The sequence below is a fragment of the Chaetomium fimeti genome, assembly GCF_033439085.1.
Source record: "Chaetomium fimeti strain CBS 168.71 chromosome Unknown B0H64scaffold_6, whole genome shotgun sequence".
NCBI classification, from domain to species: domain Eukaryota; kingdom Fungi; phylum Ascomycota; class Sordariomycetes; order Sordariales; family Chaetomiaceae; genus Chaetomium; species Chaetomium fimeti.
The window spans coordinates 713,873-729,195 of record NW_026944334.1 but is presented as its reverse complement, the minus strand read 5'-3'; the positions used below and the strand labels follow the sequence as shown (position 1 = coordinate 729,195).

At 56.5% G+C, this 15,323-nt stretch overlaps 8 protein-coding genes across 8 annotated transcripts; 2 read left to right on the top strand and 6 right to left on the bottom strand.

Annotated features, from left to right (window-relative positions):
* Nucleotides 1-178: 178 nt before the first annotated feature.
* Nucleotides 179-2,044, bottom strand: B0H64DRAFT_205059 (glycosyltransferase family 20 protein). Its single transcript, XM_062799326.1, has 3 exons — nucleotides 1,608-2,044; nucleotides 1,168-1,540; nucleotides 179-1,105 (listed from the first exon to the last, which is right to left on the bottom strand). The coding sequence occupies exons 1-3, from the start codon at nucleotides 1,912-1,914 to the stop codon at nucleotides 205-207; spliced, it is 1,581 nt and encodes a 526-aa protein (XP_062656564.1). The 5' UTR covers nucleotides 1,915-2,044; the 3' UTR covers nucleotides 179-204.
* A 319-nt stretch (nucleotides 2,045-2,363) lies between these two features.
* Nucleotides 2,364-2,893, bottom strand: B0H64DRAFT_403381 (uncharacterized protein; the record flags this gene model as incomplete). The annotated part of the gene is made up of 1 exon (XM_062804302.1): nucleotides 2,364-2,893. One exon carries the CDS (start codon nucleotides 2,888-2,890, stop codon nucleotides 2,381-2,383), a length of 510 nt encoding a protein of 169 aa, XP_062656563.1. The 3' UTR covers nucleotides 2,364-2,380.
* A 1,353-nt stretch (nucleotides 2,894-4,246) lies between these two features.
* B0H64DRAFT_376020 (uncharacterized protein) lies at nucleotides 4,247-5,557 on the bottom strand (the record flags this gene model as incomplete). Its single annotated transcript, XM_062802450.1, has 5 exons — nucleotides 4,247-4,548; nucleotides 4,610-4,668; nucleotides 4,725-4,842; nucleotides 4,906-5,272; nucleotides 5,354-5,557. The coding sequence occupies 5 exons, from the start codon at nucleotides 5,555-5,557 to the stop codon at nucleotides 4,247-4,249; spliced, it is 1,050 nt and encodes a 349-aa protein (XP_062656562.1).
* A 966-nt stretch (nucleotides 5,558-6,523) lies between these two features.
* On the bottom strand, nucleotides 6,524-7,844 carry B0H64DRAFT_327771 (phosphotransferase enzyme family-domain-containing protein; the record flags this gene model as incomplete). Its single annotated transcript, XM_062800801.1, has 2 exons — nucleotides 6,524-7,498; nucleotides 7,584-7,844. 2 exons carry the CDS (start codon nucleotides 7,842-7,844, stop codon nucleotides 6,524-6,526), a joined length of 1,236 nt encoding a protein of 411 aa, XP_062656561.1.
* A 522-nt stretch (nucleotides 7,845-8,366) lies between these two features.
* On the top strand, nucleotides 8,367-10,267 carry B0H64DRAFT_464982 (cytochrome P450; the record flags this gene model as incomplete). Its single annotated transcript, XM_062807647.1, has 5 exons — nucleotides 8,367-8,420; nucleotides 8,481-9,088; nucleotides 9,143-9,401; nucleotides 9,454-9,768; nucleotides 9,825-10,267. 5 exons carry the CDS (start codon nucleotides 8,367-8,369, stop codon nucleotides 10,149-10,151), a joined length of 1,563 nt encoding a protein of 520 aa, XP_062656560.1. The 3' UTR covers nucleotides 10,152-10,267.
* Nucleotides 10,267-11,445, bottom strand: B0H64DRAFT_204997 (uncharacterized protein). Its single transcript, XM_062799325.1, has one exon. The coding sequence runs from the start codon at nucleotides 11,178-11,180 to the stop codon at nucleotides 10,383-10,385; it is 798 nt and encodes a 265-aa protein (XP_062656559.1). The 5' UTR covers nucleotides 11,181-11,445; the 3' UTR covers nucleotides 10,267-10,382.
* Nucleotides 11,446-11,721: 276 nt separating this feature from the next.
* On the bottom strand, nucleotides 11,722-12,642 carry B0H64DRAFT_403376 (nucleophile aminohydrolase). Its single transcript, XM_062804301.1, has one exon. It carries the CDS (start codon nucleotides 12,578-12,580, stop codon nucleotides 11,780-11,782), a length of 801 nt encoding a protein of 266 aa, XP_062656558.1. The 5' UTR covers nucleotides 12,581-12,642; the 3' UTR covers nucleotides 11,722-11,779.
* A 749-nt stretch (nucleotides 12,643-13,391) lies between these two features.
* On the top strand, nucleotides 13,392-15,241 carry B0H64DRAFT_425806 (uncharacterized protein). The gene is made up of 2 exons (XM_062805703.1): nucleotides 13,392-13,791; nucleotides 13,852-15,241. The coding sequence occupies exons 1-2, from the start codon at nucleotides 13,588-13,590 to the stop codon at nucleotides 15,100-15,102; spliced, it is 1,455 nt and encodes a 484-aa protein (XP_062656557.1). The 5' UTR covers nucleotides 13,392-13,587; the 3' UTR covers nucleotides 15,103-15,241.
* Nucleotides 15,242-15,323: the final 82 nt, after the last annotated feature.

Here is a 15,323-nt window from a genome sequence, read left to right as displayed (position 1 = left end):
AACCACAACGCTTTCCGGATTTCATTACCTCGCCGGGAGAGGCCTCGCGTCCAACCAACCGGGCCCTCCTACTCGAGTTTCGCTAGCCACCGCTCATTTCTGCAAGGCTTCCCCATCAACGTCCCCATCAACGTCCCCATCAACGCTAGTTAGTGCATCTGCGACAGTGTAAAAGGCAACGACCAATGCAACAGATCTGCTCCCTTACTCCTTATCCCCGGAAACACCGGGAACAACCTCCTGTACACCCTCAATCGCCTTGCTCGCCGCACCCGCAACTCCCTGGGCCGCGTTCCGCACTAGCTTGGCCGCGTCCCCCCTTTTAGCCCCCTTCGACTCGTTCCCCGCGCTCAAACGCGTCAGCTCCGTGACGAAGCTCTGCCCCCACCAGGCGCTCGTGTACTTGAAGACGTAGCGTTCCAGCTTGCGGAAGTTGGTCGCGCGCTGGTCGGACGACATGGTGACGGCGTCGTGGATCGCGTTGGCGAGCTCCTCGGTGTTCCACGGGTTGACGATGAGGCTGCCGTTCAGGCTCTGGGCGGCCCCCGTGAACTCGGAAAGGATCATGACGCCGTGGCGCTCGCGCTGCGTGGCGATGTACTCGTACGAGACCAGGTTCATGCCGTCGCGCGTCGAGCTCACCAGGCACACGTCACTAACGGCGTAGAGAGCCGTGAGCTCGTCGAAGGTGACCGATTGATGGAGGAAGTGGATCGGCATGAACTCGATGGTGCCGAACTTGCCGTTGATGCGCCCGACCAGCTCGTTGACGACGGCCCGGAGGTTTTGGTACTCCTCGACGTCCTGTCTGCTGGGCACAGCTACTTGGACCAATACGATCTTGCCGATCCACTCGGGATGCTCGGTGAGGAATACCTCGAGCGCGTGCAGCTTCTGGGGCACGCCCTTGATGTAATCGAGGCGGTCGACACCGACAATCAGCTTCACGCCCTCAAACTTTCGCTTCAGGGCGGCAATGCGATTTTGTACGTTCTCCTTCTTGAGACCCTCCACAAACTTGTCGGGGTCGATGCCGATCGGGAACGCCCCGACAGTGACAAACCTACCGTTCCAGTCGACGCCGTTCGGTGTTGTTGTAGTCGAGCTGTTGTTAACGTCAGCGTCAAGGGGTCAATAATGGCGGTCATCAAACGATGGGGGGCTCACAGTATCCTCGAGCAGCTACTCAGGAAATGCCTCGCATAGTCGTACGTGTGGAAGCCGATCAGGTCGCAGTCGAGAACGCCCAGTAACAATTGCTCCCGAACGGGCAAAATGCGGTAGATCTCGCTACTGGGGAAGGGCGTGTGAAGAAAGAAGCCGATTTTGACGTTCTTCTTGGTACTGCCAATTTCCTCGCGCAGCATCTGGGGCAGGAGCATCAAGTGGTAATCGTGCACCCACACGAGGTCCCCGTCCTGTACGTCCTTGGCCACAGTCTGGGCAAACAGCCGGTTTACTTCGCGGTATGCAGCCCACGCAGACTCGTCGAAAGTGATCTCGCCGGGGTGGTAGTGGAAAAGGGGCCAGAGGATCGAGTCTGATAAGAGAAACAGTCGTTAGCTAGCTTCACATCTCATAAGAACACTGCGGGGGTCAGAACGTACTAGCAAACCCGTTGTAGTGGCGGTCGGCGAGCTCATCATCGACAAACACCGGGATGGCATTGTGTTTCTCTTTCAGCTGCTCCCTCATGGGCCCTGCCTCGGCCTCTGGTACCTCCAAACCAGGCCATCCGTACCATTGGAAACTTGTAGTTTTGGAAAGCCCGCTCAGTCCGGTGACGAGACCGCCCGAGGACATGGAAAAGGAGTATTCGCCGTCATCGGAGCGCTTGATGGTAATTGGCAGGCGATTGGAGATTAGGAGTAGCCTGCCAGAGGAGGAAGCCGGGTATTCGACAGCAGCGGGCATTGTGATGACGGGTTTTCGCTAATTGGTAAATCGACGAAGAGGGAGCGCCCGAGGTACCGCAGACCCGGGATGTGCTGGTTCGCAGACGCAGAACTGCAGCAAGTGTTGAGCCGTTGCTGCTGTTGACAACGCTGCGTAAAGGGTGATAGCGGCGGCGGATAGGTGATCAGGGGCGATTGATGGTTGGGCAGTTGGTAGGTTATTCGTATTAGGTAGGTAGGTTATTGCAACCTGGGGACGGGTCGCGGTTCGGTGACGTTATTAACTGGAATTCCAGACCCAAGCTTGGAAGGCCGTTGAAAACGATGGCGGGGCAGTCACGGTGGGGAGCGGGGTAATTAGAAGCGCTGCCAGGAGATGTCAGGCCTCCCGCCGTGGAGTGTACAACATAATCTTCTTCAAATCAAGGAGATATCAAAGGCAGCAGCATCAATAAGATACGTTCCTACCTACATACCTAGCATTGTCATTGACTTCGGATTAAACTAACAAAATACGTACCTACAACACGACAACAACCCGGAAAGAAGGGCGCCAAAGCTCCCAGTTTTGGAGCGAGTCGACGACGTAATTTTTGAACGCGAAGCAGGGATGCCGGGGCGAGACGGTGCTTGCCCCTTGTTGCGGCAGAGCGCCAAGACATGTTCGAAAATGCCAGAAACGGCACGATAACTTCCCGGCCAATGTGACATGTGGGTTCGGCCATGGGCGTCTGGGCAACCACAACCGCGCTGACCGGGCCGTTTGCTGCAACCACGGAAATCGCGCATGCATCAACGTATGAATGAAAAAGCGGCATGCAAGGTAGCATGCATGATATGATGAGCGAAAATGCAAAATTTGTTGCGAGGCATTTCGAGATCCGACTGCAATGACTGACCCGCCCGTGGCCCGAGCACCCCTCCAGTTCCCAAGCACGCTCTGGCCAAAAAAACCGGTACACACAAACCGACTTTCGGTGGATCCGCCTGCACATCGCGTTCACAGAGGCACGACACTTGGACAAGCCATCTACGGACCACCAAACAAGATAAATGAGCAATAATAGATAAGTGAAGAGAGCAACGCTCAAAGACTTTATTGCCTTTCATTTTGTCAAATTTGGGCTTGATTTGACCGAGAAATGTCGTCTCAAGATAGCTGTAAGTCGTTTGTGTGTTCCCATTTTTTTGCCCAGAGCGTGCCAAGCAGCGAGCTCAGGCGAAACGCTCAGTCACTGGCCAATCGCCCAGTTCGAGGCTTGGCTCCGCAGCACCTCAATTCGGAATCGACCAATCCCAACACGGTCAACAACCACGCCGAGAACGTCGAGACTCGTCTCACTTGGTCAGGTCAAGACTTTTCTGCAGAAGCGAGAACCAGCCGTGATTTTACAGCGATTTTCCTTCCGCCGGCCTGATGGGCCGCGTGAAGACCAGGATCATGGGGCAACCACAGTCAAAAGACAGTGGGAAATTTGAAGCACAAGTTGCACAACCTTGCCGACCTAACGTGGCTCTTCTCCCATCCGGAACTTGAACACCCAGCATCAGTCAAACCAACTCCCGAGGTACCTTTGTCAGAGCGCTTCCCGAACGATCTGACATTGTACTTCCGGATTGACACAGTCTTAAACGGTTGAGCATCTCCACTTGCGCGGTGCCCTCCAGTCCCGTCTGAGGAAGCCCGGCCCGCAGTCGTCCTTCCCGAACTCCCGGGATTTGTGGCGTCGTCGTGTCCGTGCGGATGTGCTCAACACCCGCAGCCCCCGCCGGGGTCAAAGCGAAAGGTCATGACCAGCCCGAATCAGTGTTCCGCCGAAGATGATCTCCGGTACCCCGGCAGCTCCGCGACCTACGGCTGAACAACGCCAGAAAGCCGACCGGGTAGTTGTCTCCTCTCATCATCGATCCCCGGCCCAAGAGTTTCGAGCATAAAAGTACAACGCGCAGAGCAGGCCCCGAGCCAGGCCGACCATATTGCATTCGGAATTACCAATCGTATTTCTTGTTGTGTATCGAGGCATAGACATGCGATCAGAACTTGGCTAGATAGAGGTCAACCCGGCATGAGACGTGGTGAAAAGAATGGTCCCCGATTGCTGGTTACGACCCAGTGGACTAATTGGCAGGTAGCCTTATAAACTCAACAAGACGCCGTCGAGTGAAAAGGGGAAAAAAGAGAGCGGAAGAGCGCCCTCAAGGGAAGTATCAGCACCCTGAATCACGGGGCTTGCCGTAAACAAATCCTTCTTCAAGGCAACATTCTTGACATTGATATGGGTATCATCGTAAATTCACAATACGCCTGTTAAAGCACGCCCTCCACCAAGGTCCCATCGTCGAACCATTACTCATGGACCCATTTGAAGCCCCGAACCACTCCCTCTCCTCTCGTGCCCAGGTACTCGGGCTTGTTCGAGGTGAGCTATCCTTGCCCACGATTCCCTAGCCCCTTGTTTTGTCTCCCCGCCGTTGGCCTCCTCGGGTGCTGGGGGCTGACCTGCCCCTTGGCAGTTGCCGGCGAGCTGGATGAACTCGGCGGGTTTTGGTTGGGATTCTCGGCGGATCAGGTTGCGGAGGATCGGAATCGAGGCGGCCATGATGGCAGTTGCCGGCTCGGCCGTGCCAAAAATGAAGAGGTCGACCGTTGTAGCTACGTTACGGTCAGCCGGACAAACGAACTCGGGGGGAGGTTGTTGGAGATGCTTAGGTACCTTCACCGTTACCGATAACATACAGAGTCTTAATCTTCAGAAAGGCCATCACTCCCGCCCTTTGACAGTCATATTAGTATCTTCTATTACTGCGGTGGCGCAGGGGCAAACTCACAAGACACCAGTGCTCATGGCGACCATGGCACCCAGCCTTTCTCTCTTGTTAATGGTGATAGCCCAAATGATCTTCCACGGAAGAAGTGCAAGGACGATGTCCATCAGACCAGAGTAAGCTACGCAAGGTCTGTGTCAGTTACAGTATCCCATAGTCGCCGGCTGGCCGGGGTATTCCTCACCAGCCACAAAAGTGTTGTAATTTTGGACAATATTCGGCGGGAAACACGAGCCCTCCAAGGCCCAGTACCACAGCTTCTGGACTGGCCAGCATTGCACCCACTGAATCACCCCGATGGAACCCAACACAAGGTTAACGGAGACAATGATGAACCAGACAAACACCCGAGTCCTTCCAGTGGAGATCCGTAATAGGGAGATGGCGAAGGACGTCTTGCTCCAGCAAGTCGCCAGGATGGAGCCGAACCCGGCAGAGATGGAGTATATAGCGACAGCAGTAATAGCTTCCTCATCCAGGTCGTGGTAATGGCTCCCGAGGCCGTGGCTAACTGCCACCGACTGTAGAGCGATCGAAACAACAAGTGCGATCTGCATTCGTTAGATACCAGTCCGAACCTTGTCAGGCCGAGAGAGCATAAAGGGTAGATAGGAAAGGAAAGAAAGACAAACCCAGCTCGCAATCAGAAAATGATCGTCCCACCACAGATGCCGCCGCCTTAGCAGTTTGGTGTACACTCGCAGGCCGAGAAACAAAGTTGAGAGTACCGCCAGGGACCAGATGACGCGGTTGAGGTACGGACCGAGGTTGCCATGCCTTGGCTGGCCGTCATGATCCCGCCCAGCGTGTCGGGTTAAATCATGCGGGCTAGGCATGTTGTGTTGCAGCGTCCCATCAAGGTTTATTGCCGCAATATGAAGAACCGAACGGGAGGATACCCCATGGCAACCTGCCGACCTACGTCCCTGGTGCCGCCGGTGTTTATCACAAAAGGTTGGAGGCCGAGGGCATGGCCGAGGGGTCCGGCGGAGGCAAGGGCAACCTCCAACCCCTAAAGGACCTTTTATTCCTTTCACAAACTCGACATCAAAGTCCCAGAAGCTCGGCTCTTTCATGCTTGGCATGAGGATTTGGTGTCTCGGGACGACACATCATTGGTGGTGAGTGCCCTCTTTCTTGCGCACCCCGCCCATTTTCCCACAAGTGTCAGTGCCCATAGACGCTAAGAGATGTTGGGAGACTCGCTTGACCGGGTACCCTCGCGGAAGATCGCCCACCGACAAGGCCGTTTAGGGTGAAGTTTCTGGGGGTGACATCGCTTCGCGGCCGGTGAGATCGAACGGGTTGGTCACCAGCGGGCCGAAACCGCCGGGCCCCAGGTTCTCGATGAGGGGGCTGAGATCGGCTCGGCCTAAAATAAGGTAAAGAGATGTGATGGCGTCTGGAACAAAACGCCACTCATTCATCTGTCCTCCCTTTCTCGAAGCCGAAGGCTTGTTTTGGCCAAGTCCAAAGTCCGAGCCCCCTGCCTGCGTTTAAGCGAACCCCATCTTCTCCCGGGTGGCCTGAGCAGCTCCCAACACATCGAACGATGTAATACCGCCTAACTAAGCTTAAATTCTCTGTGACTTGGAGTCAACCTCCGTTGCTCAGTGATAGGCAGCTTTCCCACCATATTTGGCCACTGGCCGTTCCTACTAACTGCACAGCACTCAATGCGGGTGGCATTTTGACTCGGGGCCAAGAGCCCTTGAAGCTCTCCGTAAACGCGAACTCTCTTTTTGGAATCGGTAACTTGCCCACCGATAGGCTTGCCGCCTTTTGCGAGTCTCTTCGTCTCCCTAGGCGTCTTCAAATCGAACAGTCTCACCCCTTTCCAAACAATCAGCCCACCTACGCGTCTCCTTTACCCATATCCCATCACATTGTGAGACCGCCTGAAAGAAGTCATTCTTCACACTGCTTTCTTCAAGGGGACGCTCCGGCCACAGTTCCCTCAACCTGGCCTCGTAGGTTTTTCGCAGCTGTGTTACCTCGTACTCCATCTTGTGGATGAAATACAACTCATTCTTCCCTTCATTGTCCAAGTAATCGGGGTTGTTGCGTTCTTCCGCCGCGGCAGCAGCTTCCTCGGGAGTTTCATCCGCGTACGAATCCCGCTGCGGCTCCTCTTCCCGAAGTGGTCCGTCAATGAATTTGGGAACCTGGGTCAGCATCCAGAGAGGCAGCGCCGAAACGCATTCCCAATCTAGAACAGCCGTAATTCCACCCTGTTCGTCCACCAAGATGTTGTTTAGGTGGAGATCATGGTGGTAAAGTCCTGTGATTTCCGGTCGGTCCAATGTCGGGGGGAATATCTTGGGAAGAAGAGAGAGAAGCTTTCGCGCGGCGGAGATGATCTCTTCGACGTCTTCTTTGTCGTCTTCATCCTCTGCCTTCTCAAGAAGTGCTGTTTGATGTAGGATGACGATAGTCAGCTCCGCGCTTAACCAGTCATGGCTTGAGCGGAAGGGGCCCCGCGGGACGGCGTAACGAAGGCGATCGCCCACGAAGAACGCAGGTGACACCCCGAGGCCAGGAACGGCCATTGCCGTCTCTTCCATGTTGTTGTTTTGACCGGCATCCCGCAAAACCAATGTTCCTATGCCCCTGAATCCGGACGCTGCCTTCCCAGCCAACCCAATTCCGGCCAACTCCATCTGGAATGCCGCGATGCGTTTCGTGAGCGCGGCCTTTTGGTCCATTGGCATGGTTCGCCACCGCCTGTGGGCCGGTGTACCGGCCATAAACTCCACCAAGATCCACTCATACCCAATCTCATTGTGGTTGCTGTCGTCAAAGCCGCAACACCTTGGGAACTGGGACGTGAGTGTTCTCGCGCACCCACCGCAAGGTAGCTACTTCGGCACGCGTCTTGTGTCGCGGATAGACGGGCAGCGAGACACGCATGATGAGAGGGCCTCCGGTACATTTGACAAGGTAGAGTTTGTTGAACAATCCTGATGCGTGAAAGGTGACGGAGCATGAACCCTTAGGGGAAATGTGCAACTGCTGGCGACACACACTTTCAATCACCGCGATCGAAGGGTCTCTCGTCCATTGGGGCACGAGGTCAAACAGCGTCTCTTTCCATTCTAACGCGTCTTGGCCGGGTCGCGGCATAGTACTTGTCATAACTGCGAGCTGATCGTCAGCCATGAAACATCGACCTGTGAAGGTTAACTTCTGCCAATTGTCAAGACTCAAACCACGTATCTGGGCTGCTCACACAGTCACCTAATTACTACCATAACGTATCTAGCGGATTGGTGGAGGTTACGTACCTCGTAGACTCCGAGTGTGTAAGGGGGAATGTAACTGAAAGGATTTCAGCAATACCATTCTGATTGGTGGTTCCTCTTCTACCGGAAATCTCAGGTTTAGGTCCCCAAGAAGAGAAAGCGAGATCTTGGGAGCTTAATAACCGAGACCGAACACGAAACCGATTCCACGCAACCCCATCCCATCCATGGAACACAAAACAAGGCTTACCGCCACCCGCCCCACGGATCTGTTACTCTCTCCTCATCAAACCACCGTGGCATCACAAGGGCCAAGTAATACAGATATCATTAGCACGGGCATCCTAAACTTTAGCTGGGACTGAGACCACTATTTCCAGCCCTCAGCCCCCCCGAGACCAACATGGCACTCTCAAGCCTGAGCCCATGGCAAATCCTCGCCCTCGCCCTCACAACCGTACGCCTGCCTCCAACCCCCCCCCCCTCCTCAGCCCGGAAGCCCCCTTTAAACCCACAGCCCCAACTAACACACACCCCCTTACCTAGCTCACTCTCTACACGGCAACGCACCTCCTCTACAACCTCCTCCTGCACCCCCTCCGCCGCTACCCCGGGCCCCCTCCTCATGCGCGCCACCCGCTGGGGCTACGGCCTGCGCCACATGGCCGGCACGCTGCCCTTCGATATGCTGGCGCTGCACCAGCGGTACGGGCCCGTGGTGCGCGTCGCACCCGACGAGCTCGCCTTTTCGGACCCCGCGGCGTGGAAGGATATTATGGGGCATCGGACTGGTGGTGGGAGTGGGAGTGGTGGTGCTGGTGGTGGTGGTGGTGGTGGGGGGCAGGAGGATATGCTCAAGTATGAGCGGTTTTATATGCCCGTGGAGGGCTTGCCGAGGGATATTGTCAATGCGGGGCGGGAGGAGCATGCGTTGTTGAGGCGGACGATGGCGCATGGGTTTAGTGATCGGAGTATGCGCGAGCAGCAGCCGGTGATTCGGGGGTATATTGATTTGTTGGTGGGGAGGTTGAGGGAGAGGAGTGGGGAGGGGGAGAAGGTGGACTTGGCGGCGTGGTATAATTACACGACGTTTGATGTTATTGGGGATCTGGCGTTTGGTGAGAGGTAGGTCTTCTTCTTGGTTGGCTTTAGGGGAGGGGTGGTTGCTGATGGTTGCAGTTTCGGGTGTCTCGACAACTCGGACTACCACCCCTGGGTCAAAGCCATCTTTGAGGTCGCGCGTGCTGGGACGGTGTTCCAGACCCTGGCACATTTCCCAGTTTTTGTCAAGTTGATGCTGGCCCTCATCCCGTCCAAGTTTCTGGAGGAGCGCGAGAAACACATGCAGATGACCTTGGTGAAGTTGAAGAGGCGGATGGAGGCGGGCAAGGAGAGGGCAGACCTTGTCGAGGGGCTACTCAAAAAGGCTGACGAATGGGTATTGCAACCCATCACGGATGCTTCCGAGCATTGGCGCTAACTTGATGCAGGGACTCACGCTAGAGAAGCTCCAGGCCAACAGCGCAATTCTCATCATTGGTGGATCCGAGACGACGGCGACGCTCCTTTCAGGGGTCACATACTTCCTGATGACCAACCGTCAAGCCATGGAAAAGCTCACGGCCGAAATCCGGGGAACTTTCAAATCAGAGGATGAGATCGACTTTGCCAGTGTCAGCACACTCCCTTATCTCCTGGCCTGCCTCGATGAGGCACTCCGCATGTATCCCCCAGTTCCGACTGGCCTGCCGCGCGTGGTGCCGAAGGGAGGTGCCAACATCGCAGGCAATTACGTACCTGAGAAGGTGAGCAGACAAACGCACAACTTGAGGCAAATTGGGATATTAACCGTCCGCAACAGACTGTGGTGGCGGTCCACCACTGGGCGATGTACCACAACGATGAGCATTTCAAGGACCCCTTCGTCTACCACCCGGAACGATGGCTCGGCGACCCGGCATTCGCGGGCGACCACAAAGAGGCGTTCCAGCCGTTCCATCTTGGCCCGCGTAACTGCCTCGGGAAGAACTTGGCTTACATTGAAATGCGCCTCATTTTAGTCCGGGTTCTATGGAACTTTGACCTCCGGATTGCTGAGGACAGTTTGGACTGGATGAGCAAACAGCGGATCTACAACTTGTGGGAGAAGGGAAAGCTGAATGTACATTTGACACCTGTTGCGAGGTAAATGTACTGGGTTCGTTGTAAGAGAGAGGTAGCAGCTGCTTCATTGAATTTGGGATAGGGGGTAATACTGATGGAGAAGGAGACTAGGGACATTGTTAGGAGGTAATCAAAAAAGAGGTTTGCGGGTAGACATCAGGTCCATCATCATAAGCGTATATTCATGCGCAAAAGGGGTATCCAAAATCAACAGCACCATCCCAAAATAAAGCCCGACACCACGTGTGTGTCGAGGTTATATCCCGCCGAGAATCCAATAGGCAAACATACTCATAGCCACCACCGGCACCGCGTTACCTCTCGCAATCCACCCAGCCGACTTTTGGCCCAGATCCGACGGTGGGCTGATGCTTGCTCCGCCGCTGGCGACAACCTGCCCGTTGGATGCCAGGACCTTGTTCCCGGTCACGTACTGGATGTTGTAGACCGGCGCGTCGCTCAGGACGGACGGCGTGCCCAGCTGAGTAGGGCATGCCGCTTGGTTGGCTGTCGGCCAGTCGAGCTCGCAAACCTCGTCGTTGCCCCACGAGCAGATGGGATCAAGGATGTTGTAAAGAACATGGTTCTTGCCAACCCACGTGTCCCGAGACAGGCAGTCGGCAAGGTAATTCATGCTGTTGGATGCGCTCAGCGGTAGTTTGTTGCCGTCGGTGTGAATTAGATCGGCGCATGCGGACGGGTCGGCGTCCTCGTACTGCATGGCGATGGCGCCGCCGGTCGTAGGCCTCTCAGTCGCCGAGTATCCGGTGACGAGGTAGTTCCAGGCATCGTAGCTCACGTCATAGGCGCCCTGGGACTGATCGATGCGCAAAAGATGGACCGTCCTCCCTTCGTGGCTTAGCGACACACAGATGTTGGTGCAGCCTACCGAGGCCGGCCAGTATGCGATGCGGTTGGTGTCGACCTTGCAACCTAACACGCCGACAGAAGACGAGTAACTCTCATGGGGAGTTGCCCAAACCGTCCGGCCGGCCGCGTGTGCTGTGGTGGTGGCGGCGAGCAAGCCCGAGAAAAAGCGAAGTGCGCAGCGCATGGCTGCGACTGAAGTGAATGGAATGGATCGTCGCGGGTCTCAAATCCCGAGATCGTCAAATAAATGTGGAGTTGGTGAATCTCGGTTTAAAAAAGAATGACTGGTGGTTGTGTATCATAGATGGAGTTAAAAAGAATGACATGGCACCATGGCCAGAGAAAACAAGTCCGCCGTCGCCAAAGAGAGCGATTGAGACGAAACGCGGTCGCTCAAGGGCCGGTCGGTGGGTTGGTGAGGGAAAATTGAAGGTTTGGGCGGGCGTGGGAGAGAATCCACGCTGGTGAGATTGGCTTCCCCAAATCGCGTTGGTCCCCGAGATGCGGGGCGGGCTAATTGGTTCCTGCATGCCAAGTTCGGGTGGCTTCCGGGGTTTCGTGATCCGTGTGCCTGGAGAAGTGGGGTTGATCCTGGTCCTCGAGAGCTCCGAGAAACAAACAATCCACTCTCGCCATCGACCCTGCCGGGGTTTGTGAAAACAATCACCTGGGGTCAACGGTTTTGGAAAAGATTGGAGCCGAGTTGGCCAACCTTTTTTCACGAGACAGATTGAGCAGTGCCGCGAGTAACGTTTTGGGCAATGTTAAAATTTCGTAGAATCCTCAGATCTCGCTTGGACTATCATCGCCTTCCCTCCCGCTAACCGAGCCGGCTTCCAACGGTGGGACGCTCACAACGTTGGTAGTATTCATTGCTCCCCCTCGGAATGCGTAGGTGAAGGTCCATCCAGACCCTGCGGCGCCGTGTTCGGCCTTGTTGTTCACCACCACAAGCCCGCTCGAGATTTTGGGGTACTTCCGTAGCATGCGCCTGACCGCATCCTCAGCGGCTTCTGTCGGCGTCATGCCGAGCCTCAAGTTCTCAACCGCCTGATAACACGGTAAGAACCGCATCATGATATCCCCATCGCCAGTCGCACCACACCCGCCCACATCGCTATCCACATATGATCCGCTCCCAACAATCGGGCCATCCCCAACACGACCCGGAACTTTGAATGCCGCCCCGTTCGTGGACGTCCCCGCCGCCATACCCCCACCACTATCAATCACCACCATGGAAATAGTATCATGCGAAGCCTGCCCTTCATCCTCCCCAACAGACCCCGCAGCAGCCGACAGCGGCCGATACGGCCCACAAGACGTCGCCGGATCCGGCTCGACCGCAACGCGATAATTCCCCTGACACCCGCCCGCCCTCCAATCCTCACACCTACTCCTACTCTCCGCAGTCCCCAAATCCACCTCCGGCCCCAGCCCCATATCCACCGCAAACTGCGCGGCCAGGTCCCCAACAAGCAGCGAGTGGCGCGTGTGGTCGAGCACGGCGCGCGCGACAGCAATCGCATCCCGGATGCGCCGTAACCCGCCCACGGCGCCCGACTTCATGGTCGCGCCGTCCATGAGCAGCGCGTCCAGCGTCGTCTCGCACGCCTCGTCCGGCGACCCGCCGAACCCCACCGTGCCGTCGCACTGCCGCTGCTCGCAGGCCGCGCACCCGGCTTGGACGGCGTCGAGCGCGGGCGTGCGGGAGAGCGGGGAGGAGGCGGAGGAGGGGTTGGTTAGGGAATCGTAGGCCGCGTCCGTGGCGGCGGTGAAGGGGCCGCCCCAGGTGTTGATTACGAAGGGGAGGTGGGGGTTGGGGGAGGGGTTGGCGAGGGCGGTTGTGGGGAGGGCGAGGAGGAGGAGGTGGTGAGTTAAGGTGAGGGTGCGGGTGAGGTGGAGGCGGTGAAGCGCCATCGCGAGAGGTGGGTTGTTAGTGCTGAGCGGATTGGGTGAGGAGCAGACTTGATAGAATCGTGCGTGAAAATGTTGGTGTTTGGTAAATGCGCCTGCCAAGACTTCGGTAGCATTGAGAAACGGAAGACACACGACCACGAAGCGCAGATGAGGAACCTGGAAGAGAGGGTTGATGTACATGCTGGTTGATTGCGAGATTGCCAAGTTAACCCTAACCCAGCGCTTGCCGGCTAATCCCATGGCTCACCACCCAACAATCCTCTCCTTCACTCTTTCAATTCTCGAACCAGGGTGAACATTAGTAGTTTGGGGAGCATACTTGTATTCTGAAGGCAGATAAGGCCATTGAACTTTCCATCGGGCTGGCGCTGTAGGTGTGGGACGTCCGTGGTGGTGGCTCGAGGGCCGTGTTGGACTTGCTGATATGGATCGTGCACGTCTCGACCACCCTTGTCGCTCTCCATCCCAATCGCATGACCCCTGCTCGAGTTCCCCCACCACGCGTCTGGACGAAGCCCGCGACAGACGGAAACAGGGCTGAAAGTCACAAAAGACGCGTTTTGTGTCTCACGCTTGCCAAGGTCGCATATTATCGATCTTGTATAATTTCCCTTCTGCTGCGGGACCATTGTGGACATACATTTCCGACGATTCTTCCACTGCCCACCACGATGGCGCGTACCAAAGTGACCGACAAGGCTATCGCGACGGAGCTCGTTAGCGTGGTGCAACAAATCTACAACGGCCCGGACAGAGACAAATTGACCGTCAACTATGCGCGCCAAGAAGCCGAGGCCAGCCTTGAGCTTGAAGATGGGTTCTTGAAGGAAGGCGATTGGAAGGCGAAGAGCAAGGAGATTATTGTCAACACTTTGGTAAGTCAGAATCACAATCCAACCAAATCGAGGAACTGTTGCTTATCACGGGTTTGGTAGAACGAACTTGAGAACGCCGACCACGAATCTCCGCAAGCTACACCGAGCCCCAAGAAGCAAACAAAGGCAGCGCCCAAGAAGAGCAACCATGGAAACCAGAAACGGGGCAAAAAGGCGGTAGTCCCATCCGATGCCGAGTCTGACGTTAGCGATGCGAGCAACGCGAAGGACGCGGCAGTACCACCGGCAAAAAAGCGCAAGGTGGTAAAAGGGACACAGAAAAAGACCAAGGTGCTGTCCGACCACGAGGATGACAGTCCGGCGGTCAGTGAGGGTCCAAGCGACGAAGAATCCTCAAAGTCTGCAGAGAATCCCCACTCGAAGCCGGGAGCAAAGGGTGAGAGCTCGAGCGAGTTATCAGACGCTCCCGACGATTCCCTTAAAAGCAAAACCGTGTCGGAAAAGGAAGACACGGCCAAATTAACAGAAGACGACGAGAGCGAGCTATCCGATGTCATCGACGAGCAACCGAAACAGAAACCGAAACCCAAGGCCAAGCCCGCTCCCAAACCCAAACCCACTGCCAGCACCACAAACCCCGCCGGCGATGACTCCTCAAGCGAACTCTCCTCCCTGATCGACGAGCCCCCTCCCCCCAAACGCAAGCGCAAGTCCGGCAAAGACACCACCACCACCGCCGCCGCCACCACCACCACCGCCGCCGCCACCACCACCGCCGCCGCCACCACAAAACGCACCACCAAACCCTCCTCCACCACCGCCGCAGCCGCCGACTCGCCCGACGAGGCCCAGATCAAGCTCCTGCAGTCGCACCTCGGCAAGTGTGGCGTGCGCAAGGTGTGGGGCGCCGAGTTCAAGCGGCACGGCGCCGACACCCCCAAGGCCAAGATCAAGCACCTCAGGGCGATGCTCGCAGACGTCGGCATGCCGGGCCGGTTCTCGGAGGCCAAGGCGCGCGAGATCAAGGAGATGCGCGAGCTGCAGGCGGATCTGCAGGATGTCATGCAGGGGGAGAAGAGCTGGGGCGTGGAGAGCGGTGGGAGGGGCGCGAGGAGACGCGCCGCGGCTGGTGGCGGTGGTGGTGGTGGTGGTGCTAAAGGGGGTGGCAAGCGTGCGCGGGCGGCTAGTCCTGAGGGCAGTGACGAGGAAGGGGGTGGTGGAGAGAGTGGGGCGGAGAAGAGCGAGGAGGGTAGTGAGGATGAGGGTGCGAAGCATGCTGTTCGTGGGAAGGGTCTGGCGAAGCGCAGGGCTGATCTGGCGTTCTTGGGAGATGAGAGCGAGTCGGACTGAGTGGTGAGGGGTTGTATTTTGTTGTTCTCGTGGGGTTTTGGGCGAGCTTTGCTCATATGCTTCGAGCTTGTAAGAGAAGGTCAGATACCCTTTCCTTAGGTACTGTAAAACGTATTGCTGCTGTTATGAAACTAGTTGTTTTCCGTTCCTCATCTCCTTTTCCGACCTCCTTTTCCGGCGCCGCTCCGAGGTGGGGTCTACCCGGGTGTGCTACACTTGAT